At 53.3% G+C, this 24,214-nt stretch overlaps 1 protein-coding gene across 6 annotated transcripts in view; it reads right to left on the bottom strand.

Moving 5' to 3' along the window:
- CAMK2A (calcium/calmodulin dependent protein kinase II alpha) overlaps nucleotides 1-24,214 on the bottom strand; it is an 85,967-nt gene that overhangs the window by 42,233 nt on the left and 19,520 nt on the right. For 5 of the 6 annotated variants that reach the window (XR_012896389.2, XM_089769460.1, XM_089769459.1 and 2 more), the window contains exons 3-4: nucleotides 8,939-8,998; nucleotides 1,178-1,232 (exon numbers count right to left, since the gene is read on the bottom strand). Coding sequence is in view for 5 of the 6 variants with exons in the window: in XM_089769460.1 (XP_089625586.1) it covers nucleotides 1,178-1,232; nucleotides 8,939-8,998 (115 nt within the window). In the remaining variant the exon portion in view is untranslated. Of the gene's footprint in view, nucleotides 1-1,177; nucleotides 1,233-1,378; nucleotides 1,467-8,938; nucleotides 8,999-24,214 lie in introns of those variants that run through there. The other variant, XM_075900545.2, reaches the window with a different exon arrangement.

Genomic DNA, 24,214 nt, shown 5'->3' with positions numbered 1-24,214 from the left:
TGCACGGAGCAGGTGTGCCCGGAAATGCTGGTGCTTTCGGCAAACCACCACTTTAAGCCTTGAAAGGCTACAGGGCTCTCTGTGCCTGGGGTGAGAGCGTGGTTCATTCCTTCCCTGTGATAACGCAGTCCTCAGCCTGGCGCCGGGACTGGCCAAGGAGCGTCCAGGGGGCCAGCACAGCTGACGGAACTCCCCAGTTCCTTCCACAGAGGAGGCCACGCAGTGGCCATCAGATGAGTTGTGTCTGACCGGGTGATCAGGAGCAGGAAGGGCCAGGCCCCTGAGTCAGCCTGTCCCTGGCCCCAGCAAGACCAGAGAGTAGCAGAGCACGGTCAGACCAGACGATCCCAATGGGCCCTGAAATCTGGAGAACGTGCCGGACCTGCCCAGCTCTTTGTGCCCTTTCACGAGCGTCTTACGTTACGCGCCTCACTTTCCGCCAGCTCTGGCAGTGACTGGCCCCTGCTTTCCGCAAACCCCTCGGGGCCCCGGTGTTGCACTCGGACTGCAGTCCTCCCCTGGGCGGCAAGGGAGAGGAAGAGCCAGAAGAACCAGGCCGAGGGAAGGACAGCGAGAGCTGGGGGGATGTATAATCCAAAGGGGAGCATTTTAGCGATTACTTGGCTGCAGGGCTAGCCTGTCTCCAAGGGGAAGGAAGGAACAGACGCTGCCATATGAGGCAGGGTCATGGACACAAGCCAGAGAGCAGCAGTAGCATCGGGACCTCTGGGGAAGGCTGCATTAAATATGCTAATGGTTGCTCTGAGAAGCCAGAGTGCTGATCTGCATAGCACACAAAGCTAATTCCACTAACACAGGAAGCAGGAGCAAAATGGCCTCTCCGGCCGGCTCCGTTACTCTGTGCACCCCCTCAGGAACACGGCCTCTCCGAGGCAGCGGCCCTACAGAGAGTCCCCCCTGGGCAGGAGTCAGGGGGCTGTGGGTTTGTGTGGTGGCAGAAGAACAGGCCCAGGGCCGGCCCTAGACTAGCTGCCAGCACCTGGCGCCCTAGGCGAACCACGCAATCGGCACCCCCTCCTGCAAACCCCTCAATGATATTGCGCTTGAATTGGGCGCCCCATTTAACGTGGCGCCCTAGGCGACCTCCTATGGACAGGCTGCCCCTGAACAGGCCCCATGTGGCGGAGGATGAAACGCAACAGTCGCCGTTACTCACAGGTCAAATATCAGGTAGTGGTGGCCCTCCTCAGAGATGCTGTCATGGAGCCTCACTGGGACAGAGACAAAAGGGCAAGTTACCAACCACGGCGTCCTTCGTACTCACAGTCGCGTCCCGCCCTGCGGCCTCTCGCCTTCGCGTGCAGACTCCCCCGTTTCCCGCGAGCAGCAACAGTTCCCCAAGGGATGGCGGAGGTACCTTGGGGCACCCCCTCCTGAGGAGCGTTCTCCACCCACTGCCCACTAGCGCAACAGCTCATCGGCCTTCCCACTGTCCCGCCCACAACAGCACCGGGCCCGCGGAGGGACGAGGGCTCAAGGTCATTTCCCCAGCAGAGCGCTGGTGGCGGTTTGCACGCTGGGCTCGTGCTTGGCGAAGGTCCTGGGCAGCTGCTTGGTTATCTCCAGCATCGAATGGTATTTCAGCCCCACGCACACTCACACACGCGGCTCTAATCCCCGGGATTAGGGCGGTTTAATCAAGAGAGACACTGGGCTGCAGAGGGAGCCCTGCCAAGGCAGCGTTCTTGCAGGCAGGGTTTCTCTGCTGCTGGGAATACAATGTTTTCCCTCAGTGACGTCCCTTTCTCCTGAGGGAGGGGCAGGTGGGTCACTTGGTGGGGTTGTCTGAGGCAACCCTCTCTGATTAAACAGTCCCCCTCTCCTCACCAGTGCTGTTGTTTGACCAAAGACTGCAATGGAAAGAACGTTGTAATGTCCAAAGAATCGCCTCTCCGGTCTGCTTCCCGGAGCTTGGCTCTGGGCTAGTGGCAGTTCCCGAGGAATCCATTCCAAGTGGCACACACGACTCGGGCGGAAGGGTGTCGGGACATACAGTGCTCTTGTAGCTGTGCTTAATTTGTGCCAGGGCTTGTCAGGGCTGAGCCCTTCTGGGCTTGGCACTTAGTAGCCCGGCACCTCTGGGTTTGGCACTTCGTAGCCCGGCCCCTCTGGGCTTGGCACTTCGTAGCCCGGCCCCTCTGGGCTTGGCACTTCGTAGCCCGGCCCCTCTGGGCTTGCTGTATCAGTTATGAATGTAAAAAATAATTGCTTGAGCCCTGAAAGCTCTTGCGTGACAAATGAAGCTCTGGGTTGTAGTATTGTGCTGTGCAGAACGCTAGTCAGACTGAATGCAGTCACGAAACATCTTGCCTCATCCCTTAATTCAGAGTCTTGAGGCCAAATTCTGCTCTCGGTTACAAAGTTTGTGATTCTAATACTACAATGATGGAGAAGGCACAAAACTAAGGTGATGAGGGAGGGAGGGAGGGAGGGAGGGAGGGAGGGAGGGAGGGAGAGATAGATAGATAGATAGATAGATAGATAGATAGATAGATAGATAGATAGATAGATAGATAGATAGATAGATAGATAGATAGATAGATAGGATTAGAAGCAACCTCAGTATAGTTGCACCAGGGAAAATGTGAGCAGAATTTGGCCCTTTTTGTTTTGATTCATGGTTCCCTATGTCCCAGGACCCTACAGCTTATTCTAGTGACCTCTAGATTGTGCATACAAGACATTTAACCCTTTCTACCTGTGTATCTGTCACCAGGTCTCAATGCAATCAACTAAGTCTCGATATTTTTGCAAATGATCTGATTAAACTGGAGGTAAAAAGAAAAAACATTACATCCAAAGTGTGTTGTTTTTAAATCCCATTTCTTGTGAAACTGGAGTGTGGTTTTAGCTACTCAAACGCAGATCATAGCTAATTTGGCCTCATTCCATATGGAAATTTTCTTCATCCTTTGTGTTTCCTGTCCATGGGCTAATGGGAACAAGTACGCTCTGAGGCTATTCCAGCTCTGGTTTTGAATACAGATTCTTTGCATTCCCAGTGCTATTTTCCAGAGTCAGTAAAACGCTCGCTTGTTAATCTCACCCCCAACACACCAATATGAAGAGCTCAGCAGGCAAATCCAACAGCAGATGGTGATTGCAGCTTGTGAACCAGGACACTGCTGGGAATGGGAAGCTTGCATTGGAGGCTGGAGAATTTGGAGGAAAAGAGGATTTAAAGGAAATAATGGAAAAGCCAGGGAGGAATTGCTGGAGTTATGAAAGAGCTCGCACCCATGACCAGTACTCAGACAATGCAACGTTCCTGAGAACCTTGTGCCCCAGTGAAAGATGTACATAGTCACAATCATCAACCCCCCTCCCCACCCCAGGACCATGCTCCCCAATGGACACCCTCCCATTTGGGCAGTCAGGTGACCAGTCACCTCACGTATACTATTTCCACTAGTGCTCACACCATCCGCTGCTCCAGGGCCGTCCAACGCCTACGATGGGGAACATCAGGGAGTTCTTGGCACAGCGACTGGGTTCACTTTAGCTGCAGTCACGTATCTATTAGTGCAGCTCCCACAGTAGGTCTCTGTCGACTGAGGCTCGTTGCTCAGAGGTGCCATTAGGAAGCTACCTCCCTGTTCTCCTTGCAGGGTTTTGACTGCTCTTTCAGGAAGAAGGCTGCACCTGCTTAGACATCCTTTCGCTTTCAGGCTCCTCCCAAAGGGACAACTTGCGTTACCGCTATCTTCTATGCCCAGGAGACAATAACCCATCGCTGCGAGGCAGAGTCCTCTGGGAGGTTTATCATTGTCATTTCATTAACCGTTATGAAAAGAAAGGAACAGGGTTGTCATGCCTGAGTGAGTCTTCGCTCTCAGGGCCTTCTGCGGAGCGGAAGATTTGAGCCACTGTGGTTATTCTTATTGATCAGTATTTCCTCTCCACCCTTTCACATTGCTGGTTTCTGTATTCATCCCCTGATGCTCAGAGGCTGCATTGGTCCAACTATTCTCTCTCACCCTCAGGCCTAGTCTCCACTTACCGAGAGATGGGTGCTGCAGGGATTAAACTTCTGGGGGTCATTTTAGTGAGTCTAGTAAAGATGGCACCCCCATCAACTCTGGTACTCCATCGGGTAACGAGAAGTAAGGGAAGTCGATGGAGGAGTTTCTCCCATCAGCCTCCAGCAGTGGGGACGCTGAGAAAATTCAGACTAAGGTACATTGACTTCAGCTTTGCTCTTCATGTAGCTGGAGTTGCGTATCATAGTTCGACTTTGTCCCCTAGTGGCCTCAGTTTTGACTTTTCCTGTCTTCCTTTGATGTCTGCATGGGTCAAGAGAGAAACCTCAAGCACAGAAAAGGTTCTTACGAGGAGGGAGAAAAATTATTCTCCTTAACTTCTGAGGACAGGACACGAAGCAATGGGCTTAAACTGCAGCAAGGGCAGTTTAGGTTGGACATTAAGAAAAATACCCTGTCAGGGTGGCAAAGCACTGGAATGAATTGTCTAGGGAGGTTGTGGAATCTCCACCCTGAGAGATTTTTAAGAGCAGGTTAGAGACACACCTGTCAGGGATGGTCTAGATAAGAATTAGTGCTGCCATGAATGCAGGGGGCTGGACTAGATGACCTCTTGAAATCCCTCCCAGTCCTATGATTCTATGATCCTCTCCGGACCCATGAAAAAGGTGTCCAATTCCTGTGAGCATCCTTGACACAAAAAACTTGCCAGTCTAGATGCAGCCACTGTCTTCCTGGTGGTTCCAGAAGAGTTGTCCATTATGGATTGGCTTCTAAGGACTCTTCAAATTATTGAGGGCTATGAGATGATGTGACCCACTCTTGGAGAAGGCGCATCAACGTCTACCAGGATTAGAGGTGGGTCAGATCAAACCCGCAATTCTGGACTCCCCCGAACAACAGGGAAGCTGGTTCCACATGGTGCAGCTGGCTCCCATCTCTAGAACAGGCCAAAGCAACATGCTAGACCTAAACAGCTTCAAACTTTGGACCTGGGGGCCCATCGCTAATTATAATGGGAGGGGATGGTCCAGCCCAATGAAAACACCCCTGGCCCTCCTGCGGTGCATGGCTCCTAGAGAGGTAGTACTGTCCTGTAAGCCATGGCTCTAGCTTCTGCCAGGAATCTTGGCTCCTTGGCAGACTGGCTTTCCTTGCACTCATCTCCCCATGGCATTGATTCTTCTTGCTCCTCTTTAATGCCAGTCTGCAGCATTCTAGCTCATTCCGGATCATCAGTGGGTAATTAGCCTGTTTGTGCTGCAGTCAGGGGAAGCTGTGCTCCCAAGTTTCCAGGCAGCAGTGAACAGTTGGGGGTGCGAGGGGTGGGGGAGGGAGTGCCTTGTGGGTATAAATAGCAACCAGATTGGTTTCATTAGCATCCTGCTTCGTTAACCCTTTCCAGCTTGCACCAAGGCTAGCTGTGTGCGTTAAGAGTGCATGCCACGGACGGGTGGCGAATAAACAGGAGGCAAGACTGGTGATGACCAATCTGCATCGTTCACCAGTGTCTTCCAGGTCCACTGAATCGGCCTCAAAATTCAGTGGACCTGGGAGACAGAGGCAGCCAGTGCCAAAGCTCCCCTTCCCTGGGAGCAGAGCGTAGCCCAGAGAGCGCCAATGGCTCTAAGCCAGTCTAGTTTATTCTGTTGAGAGGTTGATCCACCCGATTGGCCCACCCTGTTCTTGATTGTCTGTGCCATGGTGTGCTGGTGAGAAGGAGGAGAGAGAGTTGCATCAAACCCAGCCAACATGCACCCTTTCCCAGTTTGCATGCTTGCAATCCTGGCCATCTTGTGGCCATCCCCTGCCGCCCTGATGGACGCTTCTATTTCCCATTGGAGGCAGCTTTCCAGAGTTCCTTTGTTGTCCAAAGGGGGTGCTACGGTGCACCATGTACTCTGACTCAGACTGTTTCTTACTCCAGGGGACTGATCCCTGCAGGTGCTGCCAGTGACAGAAGAGTTAGGTGCCCTGGCTGGCAGCAGCAAGTGACATGCCTGGAGATGCTCCCCATCCTTCGCTGAGCAGCAGCCATCCTGCATCGTGGTTTCGGGACAGCTCCTGCTGGAACTTTCCCCCTTGCTCCTGGGGAATGGATCTGACATGGCGAGGAGGAGGAGATGATGATAAGATGAAGATGATTCCGTTGGGGTGGGTCCTGCTTTGAGCAGGGGGCTGGACTAGATGACCCCCTGAGGTCTCCTCCAACTCTAATCTTCTATGGTAATTGGCCAGAGATGAGCACTCACGGGCCTGCCATCACGAATGTCCCATGCCAGGCAGTGGCTTGCGGGGATAAGGAACTCTGCGGCTGTTAGCAGGAACACTGCTGTGTTTCCTGCATGAAATTATCCATGCCGGGTGGGGACAGGATCACTCCTTGGCCCTCTTCTTACAAATGCCCAAGGGGTCGTTCCAGTTTTCACCGGGGAAGTTAGTGCAAAGAGCTGGCTCGCTGGGCTCCAGAGTAGAAAACCTTTGACAAGGGGCGGACTCTTCCCTTCCCCTGTGCTCCCTTCTGTGTAGCATTACTCTTTGTCCCTCCCCCACCTTCACCGCTTGAATGACAGTTTGCAGGCCGGGGGCACCTGCCACAGGAGGACCTCAAAGTGCTCTGATGAATCCAGCCTCCCAGCACTGTTTTCTCTGTCCTGCATAGTCACCTTTCCTGGGAGTGGCGAGAGCAGCTCGTGTGTCCTGCAAGCTGCATGCAGGGAGCAGATGCTTCACCGTGCTCTTGCAGAGGGACTTTACTTTTGTTCTTTCTTGCGTGGCTTCCCATCATCCCCAAACAAAAGGCTATTCCGGCTGAAAGGCGGTGCTCCGCTCCCTGCGCAGGGAAAAGCACACCACCTGCCATCTCTGGGGGCTGCGCTCACTCTCCTTTCCAGCCCCAGAGTGCCTGGTAGAGATTCGGATGCTGGGTCGCTTGGGAGATGCCAGACTGGCAACGTTTAGCTGTTGAGGAGTGGCATGCCAGGGAAACTGGCAGCATTGCTGATAGTCATCCTCTTCCCCCTCCTTCCCGCTCTCTGAGCTGCTCCCCAGATTCTCGCACGGCATGGCCGACGCCCCTTTCCTCCTCCCCCCAGTTTGTGTTCCCTTTTGCCCAGGAGCGTTTTGCCAGCTGGAGCGAAGGGAGGGGGGGAGCCAAGACCTCTGTTGCCACGGCAACAGCTTGGTCCAGCTTGGTCTGTGAGTCCGTCTGATGCAGAGGAGACCTGACGCTGCTGCGCAGGCATTTGCCTGAGACAGATTGAAGCTGACAGGCTCTTTATGAGCTGAAACATTTATGAAGCAGAGAGCGTGTGTGTGTGTGTGTGTGTGTGTGTGTGTGTGTGTGTGTGTGTGTGTGTGCGTGCGCGTGTGCGAGGGAGAGAGGGGGGCGAGGTGGGAACAGGCAGAGAACGCGGTTCCAGGCGGAGCAGACAGCGCAGGGCGGATGGAGTCTGCTCAGCATGGGCTCCCCCACGGCACTGCCTCCTCCTGACTCCCCCTCACCACGGGGCGCCACAGATCAGAGGTGGGCACGGGGGGGGGGGGGAACGTGGTTTGCCAGACAGGTGCAGACTGGGGAAGGGGGGAAGCAGTGAGAGCACTTAGCCAGACAGGCTCAGCATTTTGCAGCCACCGTGCGTGGCTTGTTCCAGTGGCCCTCACCTCACCTCAGGAGTGAGAAAGCCAGGCAGCAACGAGCAGCAAGACGAGGGGGGAAAGGCCCAGTTCAGAACGAAGCTGGCTCCATCGCAGCATGCGGGGCTGCTCTTTAGCAGGGTTCGAGAAACAGTGAAATTCGTGGAGGATGGGTCCCTCCACAGCTGGGCAGGAATGGCGTCCCTGGCTTCTGTCAGGGAGACAGGAGAGGGATTGCTTGAAGATTCCCTGTTCTGTTCGCTCCCTCTGGGGCACCTGGCATTGGCTACTGTCGGCCGACAGGACTTTGGTCTGACCCAGTCTGGCCGTTCTTCTGTTCTCATGCTCTGCAGGCGATGCCGTTGCAAAGCATCTGCAGCCCAGTTTGCAAGCTGTTTCCTCTTCAACGTGGTGCAAAAACCCACCGACGCTCCTGCCTGGAATCCCCACGGAAGGGCAGGTTCTGTCCCTGGCTCCCGCCCTGAGAGTCTTGCTTACCACATTCCCCGCTGGGTGGGGAATCTTCCTCTGGGGAGGCAAGCTCAGGTGCTGGGAGTACGGGCAGAGCGACAGCTTGAATCAGCATCGCTCTGAGGGCCCAGGGTTGGCTTTCTTCCTTCTCTCTCTCTCTCCTGGCCTATTTCTGTCTTTCCCAGAGGCTCAGGAGTTTTCCTGGAACAGCTTTTCTGAAGGAGGCTACCATCAGATGGACGTTTAATGGGAAAGCCCCCCCTTCTCACGGCACCCGCCCCCGCAGCTCCCACCCCTTCGCTGGTCCTTTTGGAGAGCCCGGAGGAGAGAAGCACCTGGGCAGTGGGAGGTGGGGAGGGGTAAAAATGGAAGCACTGCCCACTTCATGGCAAACTCCTGCTTCTCCTCGTGTGGCCAAGTGCTAGGCACCAGCTGGATCCAAAGTCAATGGGAGGCTGGCCACCGATTAGGGTCACACCCTTAGACCTCCCGGGAGAAAGTTGCCCTCTGGGAGAGAGAAGCAGCCACGGAACAGTCAGGCCTGGGGTCAAAGCCCCTTGTTCTCGTCACCCACGCTCCAGCTGCACCGACCGCGGGGAGCCATTTCTGACAGGCCCCCAGTGGGAGTGGGAGGAGAACCAGGCCTCTGCCCCTCCGGCAGGCCTTCCAGTACTGATGGAGGCCTCTGCTTGTCCATCTGCGCCAGGGAGCTGCACCGCCTCCCTCCCTGGGACGTGGAGGTGGGTGCAGGCTGTGGCGGGCGGGAAGGCGCCGCGGAGAGGGACCCGCTCCCCAGACACACACGTCCCCAGCGTGCAGGAAGAGCCTACCTATGTTTGGATGCTTCAGGAGACGGCAGATCCGAGCCTCCCGCTCCAGCTTCTGGTGATCTGGAAGAAACAAGTCACAAGTCAGGGGGCGGGGAAGGCTACGCAGGCTCCCTTCACCGGGACACCTGGCAAAGGCCAAACCGGGCTCTGCTTCCTCTTGGGCGCCAGAAAACACAAAGTCCCAGAGGTGGGACGTGATGCTGCTCATGCAGGGGACCCCCACAGCACTCTGGGGGGGGATCCAGTCACTTTTACCCTTTAGGAACAGGCCTGGAGATATCCTTTAACACCCAGAGCGGCTGCCATACGCGTATTTCCCCCAGGGTGTCTTTCGAAGCATGGTCCCAGCTAATCTCACAAGACTCCTATCACTTTTTAATGAGACACAGGGCCTACCTGGCCTCCTCGTGGACAGCCTGCCCCCCACCCCCGTCCTACCAACCTGTATCTGCCCCAGGCTCCCCCCAAGTCTCCTCAGGCCGGTTTCCTTTCCTGGACAGACCTAATCTCACACACAGCTCCCCATCCCCCCTCAACCCAGGGCCTCAGGCTCCTTGTCCCTCTCTCCTTAGCCAGCCCCAGTCTTCACCATCCCGGGGTCCTCAGCAGATCCCAGTTTTCCATCCCCTCCCTTCCCAGTTCCAATATCCTCACCAGGCTCCCAGGTTCCGACGGCTGCCCCAGACAGTCTCAGCTTCTCTTCTGATCTATGGCCCATCCTGAGATAATCCCTGCCCCCCCCCAGTTTCCAGACCCTGCCTCTTGCCCCCCCCCCCCGCATTTGAATCAGGCTGTCTCCTCCTTCCCCTCCTGGGGCTCAGCGCCGGAGAAGCTCCGCTCTCAGTTCTGGAGCCCAGCACTGCAGCAGGCTAGAGGAGCAATTGCTTTGCTTCTGCAGCCCCCGGCTAGGGCACCCTCAGTCGCTCTGTGGGGATGGCAGTCCTGTCAGCGGGGAAGAGCTGGGTGGGGCTGGAGCCTGCTCAGTGCAGATAGAGGCACCAGAGAATTGAATTGCCAACCTCTACCAAGTCTCTACTGAGCACGTGCACGCTGAGATCTTGCCACAGCTGATAACTTGGTCAGATTTGGCCAGTTTTTCCCCTGATAACAGCGAACGGCACATTCTCGACACCCGGGTGACCGCTCTGTCAAAGCGCAGGCCCTTCCTTTCTCCACAGCACAGAGATGCGAGAGCTTTTCACCTCAACAGCAGTAGGAAGGTTCTAATACAGGCAACGTGATGTATTTTTCCTGAAACTAGTTCTTGAAAATGGCGGAATCATTTTCACTGAATCCTCCTCCCACCCAAAATCAACCTAAGACAGACACGCACCATCAAACATTTCAACTCAAATTATTAAAATTTGGCAAAAATTATAAAGCAGAAGAAAAAAGGGTCTTATAATGGAGAATGAGAGACAACCTGCCTCTCTCTTCTTTCAGTCTCTCTCTCTCTCTCTTTCTTTTCCTGTCCATTCTCTGCTCCTCTTTTCACTAGATTTGTTTTCTCTCCTCTCTCACAACACTTGTGCTCCTTTTTAAAATTGCGTGTGTCTCTGTGTGTGTGTGTGTATCTCTCTCCCTTTCAGGAAAAACACAAACCTCATTCAGTTCATTTTGATTTTTGGAATGCAGCATGTACAGAATTCGGCAGTCTGCCTTCTCCCACTGATTGTGTGGTTAGATGTGACTAGAAGATCGGGGACAACAGTCTCACACTGTCCCAGAGGTGCCATAACATCAGACTCTTAATAAGCACCGTCAGACCATTTATTGCCGTGTGCTTGTGAGCACGGCACTAGTCTCTCCCCCTTTCTCTCTGGCATCTCTTTCAGCCTCTCAGCATTTGCACGTTGATCCAAACTGCACTCTAATTCTCCGCTAGCATCCTTTGGCCCTGCTCAGTGCTCTGCAGTAACTCTGTGGAGGAGCATGACTCACAACACTAACACATACACATGAACTGCTGTGAGCACAGCTCACCCCTTAATGGTACCCGTGTTCAGTGAACAACTCATTCCACCCAGGCTGCTGCATACGCCCCTCCTCCCCCCTTTCCAGGCCACTACAATACACCCTGTTCAGGAATTCCTGGTGTCTCCTTAGAGACGGGCTACAACAAAGTCCCTACGTACAAACACCCCTGGACATTGGAGTTCTTTGAAATCCAGCACAGGGAGCCAACGCCCTCTGGTTCCTTTCAGCCCGGGATGTTCTGAAGTGGTTTTGTGTGTGTTCCTCGGCATTTTACTGCCTTCTCAGGCCGTGAAATGGACTGCCTGGGAAGAGACATGTTCCCACAGCAACAGTTTGTGAATGTATCTCATGCGAGCAGGCGCTAAGCAGCCAGAAGCAGCAGGGTTATTATTAGAGCTGTGCACACCTCAGCAGGGACTACGGCTATGGCCCATCCCAATGCACACCCTGGAGTTTAACTCTGAGTTTCAGTGAATCCTGCTAGTCAGTTTCCCAAGCAAAGCCCTCACCGACTCCCCTCCCTCCCCGGTGTTTATATCCTTCAGATATTTGGAGACTATTATGTCTCCCTTTAGCCTCGGGGTGGGCGAGAGAACCTCTGCAGGCCAGCTCCAGCCTGCAGCGCCCTGCCACCCCGCACACAAGGTCTCCCTTTGAACCATCGCTGTTCAAAACAGGCACGCCCCCACCGCCAGGACAATCCGGGTCTGTGGGCAGGGGAGCATGGGAAGTGTCCTGGCTCCATTCCTTCCGCCGAAACCCCCCCACTTCCAGAGTGGGCCAGGGCCACTTCAGACAGGTGTGAAGTGGCCCCCCCTTCAAAAGGTATCGCCCCTCCCTGCTTTAGCCGTGCTTTGTTCAACAGAACATGTTTCGTTACCAGAGTCTTTGCTCCAAACCCTTTTCCCTCGCTCCCATCTCCTTGTTCCTCTCAGTTCGCAGACTGCCAGGCCAGAAGGGTTCAGACTTCCTGCATGTCGCAGGTCACAGAACTTCCCACTCACTCCTGCAAGAGATCCCCGAGCTCTGCCTGAGCTACCGAACTCCTCGAGTCTCTCCATTTCCGAGTACGTGGCGGCCGGTCAGTAATGCATCATCACGTCACTTCATGCCCTACAGGGACGGGCGCGTGTGCTATGGTGGTACAAACAACTGCACAGCCGGGAGCAGAAGAGAATATTCCAAGTGCCGTCCCAGCAGGCCTGCACGGAGACTATCCATGTCACTTCTGGGGGTGCTTCTGGAAAGACAGCCCAGAACGGCAATAAATTCGTTCGTGGCCTCTTTCAGCACCGCCGGTGAATGGCTTTGAGAAGCAAACTCCCAGCTTGTCATCGATTCGAAAGGCCAAAGGGAACCATTACACCCAGCCTTGTCTGGCTTCCTGTGGAACACCGGCCTGAGAAACTCATGTTGTTACTGAAACAAAATCCAGGACTATGTAGCACTTTAAAGACGAACAAGATGGTTTATTAGATGATGAGCTTTCATGGGCCAGACCCACTTCCTCAGATCAAATAGTGGAAGAAAATAGTCACAACCATATTGTTACTGTTTGCATCAATCTATGTGAGTTCCTCTTCCCTCTGTCCTCCCACTGCTGCCCTCCCTGGCTCTCCCTTCTCAGGCATCGCCCACTGGGCATCTCTATCCTACAGTTTCACGGAGGCAGTAAGCACAAGAGGGGGTTTGTGGTGGGCTACCTGGAGAACATTGCAGGCAGTGTTCTCCATAAGCTGAGTGCTTGGGAGGCCACCCAGGAAAAATTAGGTTCTGCCCAGCTGATTAGCTAAGCTCTCCTAGCTTCCCCCAGCAAACAGCATGTCTTTTGGCGGGTGGTGCACACCCACACATGCCTTGGTGCACATAACAAAAATTATTCCACACATGGGGGGAAATAGAGGAAACTCTGATTTCAGGAGCCAAGGATGGGGAGGGGGCATCACTTTGCTCAGATACCATGGGCATAGTGTAAGATTCACATAGGACACAGTTTGCCATGTGGGCTGCAGTGGAGTCCCACTAATAGCACTTCCCTTTACTTGCTTAAGGAAGAAAGTAGCTGTGAATACAAACAGCCCTGGCATGCTGGAGGGCTCCAGCCCCATTGCCCGAGTCCGAGGAGGGCTGAGAAAGCCGAGTGCATGGGCAGAGCTGCCCTGGGAGCACACCCCTAGCAGGACGGGGGCCCCGACTAATTCACTTCCCTCTCTTGCTCCCGCCACGTCACAGCAGAGCAGCCTCCCCAGCTGTGAACCAAGGGCTGCAAAGAGCAAAAAGCAGGAGCCACCTCCATTCACAGGGCTGCACAGTGGGGGGCTGGGTTCCACTCCCCCTTCCTTTCACCCAGTCTGGCAGGTGCCTGAACTTCACTTCTCAGGGTCTGTGCTCTCCCGGCCTTGTAACGCCCGAACAGCAGGCTGCCCCAGGCCCCCTCCAGCACTGGGGGGAACAGCGCCTGGGTCACACTCAGTTCTGTCTCTTCCCCAGCACATCCTCAAGCTACAGCCCAAAGACTTCCTTGGGTGCAGGCTGCATCTCTCTCGGCACACAGGACCGATGAGAGAGATTTAAGCCCCGGGATGCCTGCCCACTCCCAGCTGAATATGCTGGGGTAGCACTTCTCACCCAGCGTTTGAGCCCCATGTTTGTCCTTCAGGATGGGGAGGTGGCAAGGAACGAAGCAGGAATCAAAGTAAAAGAATTGGGAAAGCAGGGTGTCCTAGTGGATAGAGCCCTGGACTGGGCACAGGGGAGCTGGGTTCTGTTCCGGTCTCTCTGGGCGACCGTGTCCAAGTCACAACGTTGCTCTGTGTCTCAGTTCCCCCCACTCTGTAAAATGGGGATAATGTGATCCTGACCTCCTTTGTAAAGTGGTTTGAGAGCTACTGATGAAAAACACCATCGAAACACTAGGCACCATTATTATTTTGGTAAAGACCCTCACATATTGAGAAGAATTCTGCTAGGAGGCCTGGAGCACCCTTGAAAGAAGAAATGATTAACGCAAACAGTAGCTGACGTGGCTGGTCATTTTGTGTCTCTCTTAGCTAGTGTCCTAAGGGAGGATAGCACAGGAGTGGGTCACATTTCTGGCTCTGCCTCCAGTCTTCCTGTGTCATTCGACCTCTTGTGCCTCAGTTTCTTCACCCGTGAAATGTTACTAGGAGTGAGACAAAACAGGAACCATTTCTCTGAGCTCTGAGGCCGTCAATAAAGGAGATGTAGAGCCAAACGAACCAGGTTTGGATTACTTGACTAATGAGATTTTCCTGAGCAAAACCCTCATCCCTGCTTCTGCCCATTCCTGTCAGTCTGAGATTCAGAACAAATCTCTTTCTCTCCCCCACCCCCAGCTTTTCCTTCTGCCTGATCCTGCATTTGTACCATCACAATCTGTCCCCACTGAAATGTCTGCAGAGTCACAACTCGGGCTCTTGACAGCCAAGGCGGCCAGGAGGAGGTTAGCACTTACTAAAGCACAAAAGGTACCAAGTATAAATAGTGAGAAACAAGCACAAAGGATCCAAGATGGCAAGAGCAGATAAAGCAGCTGCCCTGGAGCCAGGCCGGCAATGGAGAGAGCAGATATATCAGCAGTCACCCCGTCTTGATGCAGAAAAACCAACTTAGGAGAGGAAGGGGAGTTAAATTGCTTACTATTCCGTCCACAGCCTCCCTCTAAGACTGGAACCAAAGGCACCAAGCACGATTGTCGTTTTGCCACCAAGACCGGGGCTAAAACAACAAGCGAGTCCACCTAGAGTAGAACCACCAAAGGACAATTTCCAGGTATTACTAACCTGGGCACATTTGATCCAGTAGCCTAAAGGTTAAAGGTTTGTCAGTCCGGTAGGAACCCCCAGTCAAACTCTTCACCACTAATGGAACAATGTGTAAACCATCTACCCCAGCCGATGCTGGAACCATCTACCCCAGTCAATTTGCAAAGGAGGGTCATAAGTACAGCTTTGCCTTTCTAAACCTGCAGTCGTGCCTGTGCAGGGCTGGGAGCTGTCAGAAAAGCACCCTGAAGTGATAACAGAAATCTTTTTATACACACCACAAAATATTCAGCATCAAAACGAAAGGTGCATAATTGAGAAATGGCTTGTCTGTTAAAATGAGACTCCGCTAGCCGTCAGTTGCCGAGGTTGGGGGGTGGGAGGGATTTATTATTTGCCTTCTGAGCTTTTGAGGTTGCCAAGCTATGTCCTGCTGTCCTTACTCAGGCAAAACGTCCAGTGCAGTCATGGAATAAGGAGAACTGTTTAAAAGCAGAGCAAAGACTTCAGGATTTGACAGTTGGCTGCTCTGATATTTACTAAAAAGATACGGACTAAAATGTGGTGGTTTTAGGGCAATCGGTATAATCTTACTTGGGCTGGGAGCCGAGTTTTAACTCATGATCTTCAGCACTGAAAGTAGAATCTCTATTACCTGAATAACAGAATAGCAAAAAGAATAGCTCCATTAGCTGATAGCTGGAATCGTAGAATCCTAGAATACTAGAACTGGAAGCGACCTTGAGAGGTCATTGAGTCCAGTTCCCTGCCCTCACGGCAGGACCAGGCACCATCTAGATCAGGGTTTCCCATCCTATCGGTCAGGACCCAAATATGGGTCGCCATTACATTTCAAAAGGGTCGCCAAGTGTCTCCCCAGGTGACTCTGCCCCCCGTTTTTGAATTGCCTTGGGTCACCAAGTCTTATGGGTCCCCATCTAGAAAAAATTGGGAACCGCTGATCTAGATCATCCCTGACAGGTGTCTGTCCAACCTGCTCTTAAATATCTCCAGTGATGGAGATTCCACAATCTTAGGCTCTCATCCTCCAGTGTGAATCAACCACTAGAAGGAAACGAAGATGCAACTTCGAGTATGAGTTGCACATTCTTTGCTATTCAAATCCACATGTGCTGGACAGTGAGATCAGCCCTCAATCACAAGGCTGCCCAGCACTGAGACCGTATCTCTGGGGTGACAACAGGCAAATCCCAGACCATCTGAGACTGGAGAATATTTCCGGGGGTGCACGTGTGGGAGATTAACTCTGCATGTGGCCCTGGGACATTGATTGCCGGGAAACAGGACAGATCTGATTTTTCAATTAGCATAGTTCTAATCCCTGGCTGGAGAATAAACAGGAAATTCTGTTTCTGGAAATTCTTTCCAGGGAGATTTTCTGGGTCCCCCCCCCCCCCCCCCCATTCCAGTGGGACTCATGGGGCAGACAGGCTGTGGGAAGTTGACTGATGTATGGGGTAAGAGCAAACAGCATGGCACCTGCATGGAAGGGAACAGGGGTGATTCACTCCCTCCGGGGCCCAGGGAGAAGGGGTCCTCCTGGCTGGCAGCACCGATGATTCAGTTTGGATAAGCATCGCAGTGGCTGGACGCCAGACCTTATGGGCCCGTTAGGAGCCACAAACACAGGCTGGGAATCTCAAAAGCATCGATATTTTCTGCCTGTTGTAGAAGGCAACCTCAATAAGCGGGGAGAGATGTGGCCAGGCATAGCTCGAGCCTGTCCCAGATGAATTGTAGGGCTGGGATTTTCAAATGGCCCTAAGTGAGTTAGGAACACAAATCCTATTGACTTTCATTGTGACTTGAGCCCCTCAGTCACACAAGTGTTGCTAAAATCCCACCTGGGCGTGTGAGATACAGGAAAAGGAAATCTAGTGGGAGGCCAAAGGAAACCAAACTTCCTTTGAGTTTAGAGTTCTGCTCTGCCATCCCTCCGGGTAAATCTCGTTCTCCACTGCTTCTTTCACGATACATCTGGAAGCCTCTCTTGCCAGCGCTGGTAGCTTTTCAAGACCCGGCTACCTAGCCCTATTCTCCGTGCTCCCAAGCGCATCAGGCTGAAAATGAGTGGCCGGCTTTGGACGAATGAAAAGGCAAGAAAAACAAGCCACTCCCCCCTCTTCTGCCTTGAACCTCGTGTTCTACAGCTCTGCATCAGGGAGGATGCCTCTCACCTGCCTCACCAGAGTCCCCCGGGGCTAGTACTGATAGTGGTTTAAAAGGGCTTTGCAATGCTCAGGGCAGAGTTGCTACAGAAAGGCCGAGAGTTCAGATGAAGTGGAGAAGGCTGTTTAGCTAAGGAAGGCTAAGCAAGCAGTGCGTAACACCCACCCACACACAATGGTATCCATTCACTTCTCCAGGTCCCCTGCATAGAAACACCCCAAACCAGTAGCAGAGAAGCACAGCCAGACACTTGCCTCTCTCACCCTAGCACCTGTGCGTACAGCCCTGCAGGTGCCCTTGTGCAACCATGCACACGGGGTGCGCTCACGCAAGACCACTCAGCATGCACACCTCTGCAAGCCTGCAAACAATCTCCTCCGCACAGCAGTGCAGACCCCCTGCACACTGAGGAATGCAGGTCTCCCACGCTCATCTCCATGCATTCCTGCAGACCCAGCCTACATGCCAGAGATACCCACCCCTGGCCAGGCTGCTGCGTGCGCACACCACCACCCACACCTGCACAGCAGACACACAGCTCAGTCCTCGCTTCCTCCCTCTCATCTGGGCCACAGGTCTCCTTCCTGCTCTGTTGTGTTCGGGTTCCCATACGGCATCCACCACCTTCCAGCGATGCATTAACCGACACAACCGGCCTAGCTGAGGGTAGGAACTTTGGGTTCAGAGCAGCGGTGAAAGTAACTTTAAATTTCTGGCAGGTCCTGTCCTAGTGCAGCCCGGGTACCTGCCAGTTCTTTAAAGAGCTCCCTGCTGGCTTTTGCCGCAGCTCAGCCAGCTCTTGCTGCAACTGCACACCAGGGCGCCCCCGCTTCCTTTCACCTCTGGTGCAGAGACGGGGAGAGCTGAGAGGTCTCTGGAAGGGAGCCGGGGCTGTGAGAAGGAAGCTTGGGAGAGATGAAAAGCAAAGGGAGTGTCAGGGCAGTTAAGCACAGCACGGGGCCCATTCTCTTCTGCAGGAGCTGCACAGGCCAAGGAGGGGGAATCCCTCCTGCTACTCCAAACAAAAGCTGGTAGCACCGCGAAACACGGCAGGGGGCAGGGAACCTTTGTCCTTAGACAAGCGTTGCCAGTGATTTCTGTGTATGGCTGGGAGGATCTGGGTTTAAACCAAAGCCATTGCTTTCAAAGGCCTTTGACTCTTGGGAGTTTTCATTTGGAACTGTGGGCACAGAAACTCCCTGAACACTGGATGCGGAGTGTAATGGGGCAGCTGCCCCTCTCGGTCTGAAGGGGCTTAAAGGAGGCTGGAGGGAGCCCGTGCAGAGGACCGGCCAATCAGCAAGAGGCTTGCAAGAAGCCAATCAGAGGGTGGGTTGCTGGAGCAGCCCTATTTATAAGGAGCTGCTCAGCGGAACAGTGGGCAGTTGGGTCCTGACCAGGGAATGTGCGAGACCGGTTCCCTGAGAAGCGCGTTGGACAGACCCGTCCTGGGCCGGGTCAGGGCAGCAGAACAAGAGAGGCTCCGAGCTAATACTGCCAGGCTGTGGCCTTGACGTAAGGGCCAGGGAGGTGCAGGAGTCACAGGAAGCAGCCCGAGGAGCAAGAGGCAGTAGAGAGGAGAGAAGAAGGGCAGGACAAGGCTGCAGCCAGCGTGTCTCTGGGTCAGGACCCAGAGTAGTAGACAGACCTGGGTCCTCCTCTTCTCCATTGCACTGCACCTAGCCACACCGAGGAGTGTCCTCTATAGACCGTGGCTTGCCCCTGAGGTGAGAGACTAGGCAGAGGCTGCGAATATTCACAGTGGCAGAGGATGAGACTGAGAATTGCTGATACTCCCGGAAGGGGGCGGGAGATCAGAGTGGTGGCTACTGCCAGAGGGCAGTGTCCTGAACAGGACGCCAGGGTCCTGGGAGCAACCCGGGTCCAGAGCTAGAGCGCTGAGTGACAACGGGCAAGACATCGGCCAGAAGGGGGAACCCTGCTGGGGACTGTGCTAATTCCCGGAGTGACCAGCAGGAGGCGCTGCGGTGGTGGGTCAGCACCATTACATGGAAACAGAGGCCAGACTTTCAAAAACTTCTCAGGAGTCAAATGGGATGGCTAAGGCCACACAGCCGCACAACTCACACTTGGGGTCTCAGAGGACACTGGGCTGCTGGGATTCCCCGTGCCACTCCGTACCTAGGCAGCCATGGAGAGGGCTTTGAAGACCAGCATTCCTCAATTCTCCTCCGTTTTCCCTCCCCTCCCCACTGTATAGCTCTTCCCTCCCCTCTGGAGTGATCAGCATTCATCCTCATGAGAGGTAGACAGCCCCTTGCATTCGATCCTGGGGCTCTCACAAGAGCCATGCTGCGTCCCCATCCTAAGCCAGGTAGACTTTGCTCCTGGTAGAGGTCTTGGTGGAAGGATCAAAACTAGCTTCCGGACACTGGTGAAACAAGTCAAGACTCTGCTGTGCGGATGGCTGACGAAAGATGCTGGTGATCCTGTGCCGGGCAGCAGATGCGGCAGGGTCTGCCGTGTATTTAAGGATGAAGAGGCTGTGCTCCTTGTAGGAGGTGTCGACGAACAGAAGAGAAGAGGACAAAGAGGGAACCCGTGAAGAGACACACAGGGGCAGGGAGGGGGAGAAGGGAGAGAAAATAATTCAATCTGGTCTTTCAGGAAGCCCTGAAATCTGTGATGCTTCCTGCTCCGTGGCTTCTTTGCTTACCAGCTTGGAGCTGCACAGAGAAGCCAAGCATGCAACCCTCCAAAAGAATCTGACCATCTGCTCCCGATGGACCGTGGCTGGCTTATTTATTTTCCAAAGGGTAAAAATCTTGCCAGGGGTAGCCGGGCTCGTGGGATAATGAATGCGCTAGTCTTTCGCCTCCAAAGGCCTGGCTTTAAACGAAGCTTGTACAAGACGGGTGTGGGTGAGTTCCCCCTACAGGGTGGCTGACTGTCCATACCACATGGCGGCCTGGATTCAGGGTAGACCTCCTAAGAGAATGGAAGTTCACAAGTCAGGAACAAGGGACATTGGTAGAGCTGTAGGATGCTCCAGGAACATCATGGTACACTACATGGTCGAGCTGTGTGAGAGTCCAGGTGTGGAGTAGGTCAAAACTGAGGCGCCTTGGTAGAGTGTGGGGGAAGGGGTTGTCTGGCACCGAAATACCAGGAGGTCCTGCAGATTGGGAGAGGTGACTTGTGGGGGATCAGGCTTGGAAATCGCTGTGATGCTTCAGGTCGCAACTGTAGTACATTAGCTGTGTGTGGGAAGCCTGCAAAATGCTGGTCTATTTTAAGATTTCAAAGGAGATGATTGAGGGTGGTGCTGGTTTTTTGTTGGGGTTGTTTTTTTTTTTTTTTACCTTTGGAAAGATGAATAATGGTGTCAGGTAAAAACAAAGGGAGCGTGTTGCCCATTTTCAGGGCTCTGGCTCAGACTAATCCAACATCACACAGATCGAGGGCTCTACTGTGGGTGACGGTGCCCTCAGAAATGCCAGTCAAGAAGGATTCAAAGGCCACTTGATCAGTACTGTTCATTCCCCAGCCATCATCTCCCTTTGTCCAAGACCCGGGCCTGCTGTGCTCAGAGCTGCTGTGCGGGAGAAGCTGCCTGAGCACACACAGCGGCCAAAATGAAAACGCAAACTCCCTTTTGCAGCAGCTCCGCGATGGGAGAACATCTGAGGCGAGGGAGACGCTGTTGCTCGCTGCAGAACTAGATCCCCGTGCTCACGCTGAGGGCCAGAGTGGCACCTGGCCAAACCAGGCAACCAGAAAAAAATCTCTGTTGCCTGATTTCAGATTTGTGGAAGTTGTCTCAGTAAATGAGAGGGAGCCTTGCTAACCAGCCAGGACCTGAGCACCACATCCAGACCAGTGCCTTTCTTTGGAAGGGGTATTAAACCAAAGCTGTCCCGGTGGAAGTGAATGGAACGAGTACAGGTAATCGAGGTGTCCTGACAAACACCCTCTCCCTGCCTCTCAAGTCCCAACGTCCAAGGCTGAGAGAGATTTATAGCGGAGCGTACAACGGCCGCAGTGTTTGCCTACATATGCACTGCTCCTACACACTGCTTTATAAAGTGGTTTGGCACTTTGAGTACAAAATGCATTACATAAACCCAATTCTATTTTCTTTACAGCATGTGAATGCCATCCAGTTATAAAACACAATACAGCATTCCCACTTGGACCAAGCTCTTGGCAATAAATCTTCCCTGGCCACACGCCTTTTGTCCTCCTCCTGAGTCCCAGCTCCATCAAAAGCGTGTTATGAGCCTTCCTTTTACAACGCATCTCTCAGCACACGCTGAACAGAACACCAGACTAGGCCCCTGGACGAGAGGTCTGTAGAAGAAACATCACTGGGGTAATTCTCAGAGGCTACAGCAGCAGTTTCAACCTACACCTTTTAAGAACCCCCAGGTGGAAAACATGCATCTATGCTAGTGGAAATAAAAATAGAGCCGCTCATGCTCTGCTGGCCTGCCTTACGTACAGAGAATCACAGGGACGCATGCCACTCCGCAGAGATAACGTAAAACAAGCTGCTGCCCCAAGGAGTTTACCGTTTTATTTACACCGCTAACTCGGCTAAAGAAATGATCAGCCCTGAGGAGGGAGTGTCGAGGGAGGGGAGAGGTAGGTGGCAACGCAAGGGAAAGGGGGAATAAAAGCTCCCAAGAACATTTTCTTGTCATTTAAAAGCACCGGGTGGAGGCTGCCGTCATTTGAGTCATCGTGTCACGGTGAGTAACCCTACCTCAGTAGGCACACGAGAGGGGAGCGGAAGGAGCTGGGGAAAGGCCAGGCTGAGGAGCGTCAGAAGGCAAGTGAAGTTCACGAGGCCGTTCCAGAGGGGGCAGGTGGAGGTGTGGAAGAAGGCCCTGAAGTACGCGCGGGAGGAGGTGATGGGAACATGGTGGTGTTACACACATGAGATGGGTCTGGGAGGAGAGCAGAGGCGGGAGGCCCAGGCGGGCCGCCAGGGCCCTGGGTGGGGGGCAGGGGTCAGGACTGGAGCTGGCGGCAGGGGGAAGGCTGATGAGGGGGAGCAGCAGGAAATGGGAGAGGAGACGTAGGAGAATTGTGAGGGTGAGCACAAAGGAGTATGAATACGACGCAGGAACTGCAGCCAGACTGGAGGAGGGGGAAGCCATGGCAGTACCCTAGGAGGACAAGGGGACTTTTGGTAGGCTGGGTGGGAATTAAGGGAGGTTTGAAGGGCAATCAGAGATCATTAGCACAAATCCAGACCAGACTGGTAACGGCAGGGGCCCCTGTGAAATGACTCAGGAGTCTCCATGCAGGCCCCCTTACAGAAACTACCACCCTCTTTGGGAAGTTCGCAACAGGGAGCAGGGACAGCGGAGAGCTACCCTCTCTCACCTCCTGGGTGTCTGGTCCCAGAGGCTGCTCTGCCATAGGCAAAGCTGGGCCATCAGAAACCTGTAAACCAAAGCGGAGGGATTTCCCTCCATCCCTTCTCCATGCACCATTCCCAGCTGTGGAGGTGACAACGACATGGCGTCCATATCCAGGGCACAGCTCCCCTGCCTCCACCTCTCCCCTTCCGCTATGCTGGGGATCCCCCAGCTTTTTACATTGTGCTCCTGCTTACCGCTGTCCACACACACAGGACAGAGCTCGGAGCAGGGCTGCAGCTCCAGGAGGGGAGAGGGGGTAAAGGGGCTACCGCGGGGAGCAGGGCTGAGACAGGAGGCCCAGGCTGGCAGCCAGGCCCTGGGTGGAGGGCTGGGGGCAGGACTGGAGCTGGCCAGCCATCCCAACCTCTGTGGGGACTGGCTCAGGCCCCTCGAACGACACCAGGCCACCCCTAGATGGTGTCCCCCACAGCTTGGGGACCAGTGCACCATGAAGCATGGCCAGCTCTCCTAACCAGGACAGCTTAGTCCAGGCTAGGACTTCGAGCAACCAAGGCTGAGATATTCACACGGGGCCAGTGACTTGAGGCATCCAGTGTTTGGATGCTCGACCCGAGACACCTGAAAGGTGCCTGATTTTCATAATTGCTGAGTGCCTGGCCCCTGGTGAACAGGTCCCATTAAGGCATCTCAGGCTGGGCACCTGGAAAGAGAGGCACCCAAACTTACTAGCCCTGTCAAAAGTCTCGGAGGGTTATTCCTATTAGGAATAACCTCTGAACTGTTATTCACGCTTAAATTCGACACTTTACACCTGAGTCTGAATAAACAATCTAATTATCTTACCCATTACAAAGATAGCTTCCCCAATTATCACCTCTAATATCATTAGCTCACAGACATTTACCTCCCCCCCATTCCACTTCTGTTCTGAAATGTGATTTGTCCTTTTCATATGTGTTCATTTTTTTTTAATTGTATCCTTTGGTATATATGGTTGTGACAATTTTCTTCCACTATTTGATCTGAGGAAGTGGGTCTGGCCCACAAAAGCTCATCACCTAATAAACCATCTTGTTAGTCTTTAAAGTGCTACATAGTCCTGTATTTTGTTCCTGTTAGTCTGTAACTTTAAAAACAAGGAGCAGTCTTCCCTTAGAAACTAACAGAAATGTATAGGATCGTGAGCTTTTGTGGGCAACACCCACTTCACCAGATGATGAGCTGGAGTAGAAATAACGGAAACCAAGTTATTTATAACACGAAAAAAAAGATATCTGTCAATCGCAGGACCGGTGCTAATGAGGCACCTAATTAGCCTACAATTGACAGGTCCTACAATTGACAGATACCTTTCTTTTTCTGTTATAAATAACTTGGTTTCCGTTATTTCTACTCCAGCTCATCTGATGAAGTGGGTTTCGCCCATGAAAGTTATGATCCTATATACAATTATTATTCATTATAGTGTCATCTACACCAGTGTTTCTGAAAGTGCTCCGCGGAATCACTCAGAAATACTTTAACTGGCCACCCCGGTTTGTTTATTTACCGACGCCTTGCAGCTCCTATTGGCTCCATTTCGTCCTTTGCAGCCAATGGGAGCTGCAGGAAGCGGTGGCCCGACCCACGTCGCTTCCCTCGGCTTCCCTTGGCTGCAAAGGACAAAATGGAGCCAATGGGAGCCGCAAGGCTCCTGGCCATGGCACTGGTAAATAAACAAACTGGGGCAGCCGGTTAATGTGTTTCTGAGAGTGATTCCGCAGAGCACTTTCAGAAACACTGGTCTACCCTATATAGGAAATAATTCCAATGTAGCTATTTTGAAATAATTTCCTAGAGTCGACATGCCCATATATAGGGCATCTACACTTGGCAGTACGGACGCTCCGCTTATTTCAAAATAAGGGGGGTTATTTTGAAATAACTCCCGAGTGTAGACCAGGGCTAAGGTGCCACAGGACTGCTCGTTACTT

The sequence above is a fragment of the Pelodiscus sinensis genome, chromosome 16, assembly GCF_052426305.1.
Source record: "Pelodiscus sinensis isolate ZL-2025 chromosome 16, ASM5242630v1, whole genome shotgun sequence".
NCBI lineage: Eukaryota > Metazoa > Chordata > Testudines > Trionychidae > Pelodiscus > Pelodiscus sinensis.
Note: the sequence above shows the minus strand (reverse complement) of the source record. Positions and strands in the feature narration are given on the sequence as shown.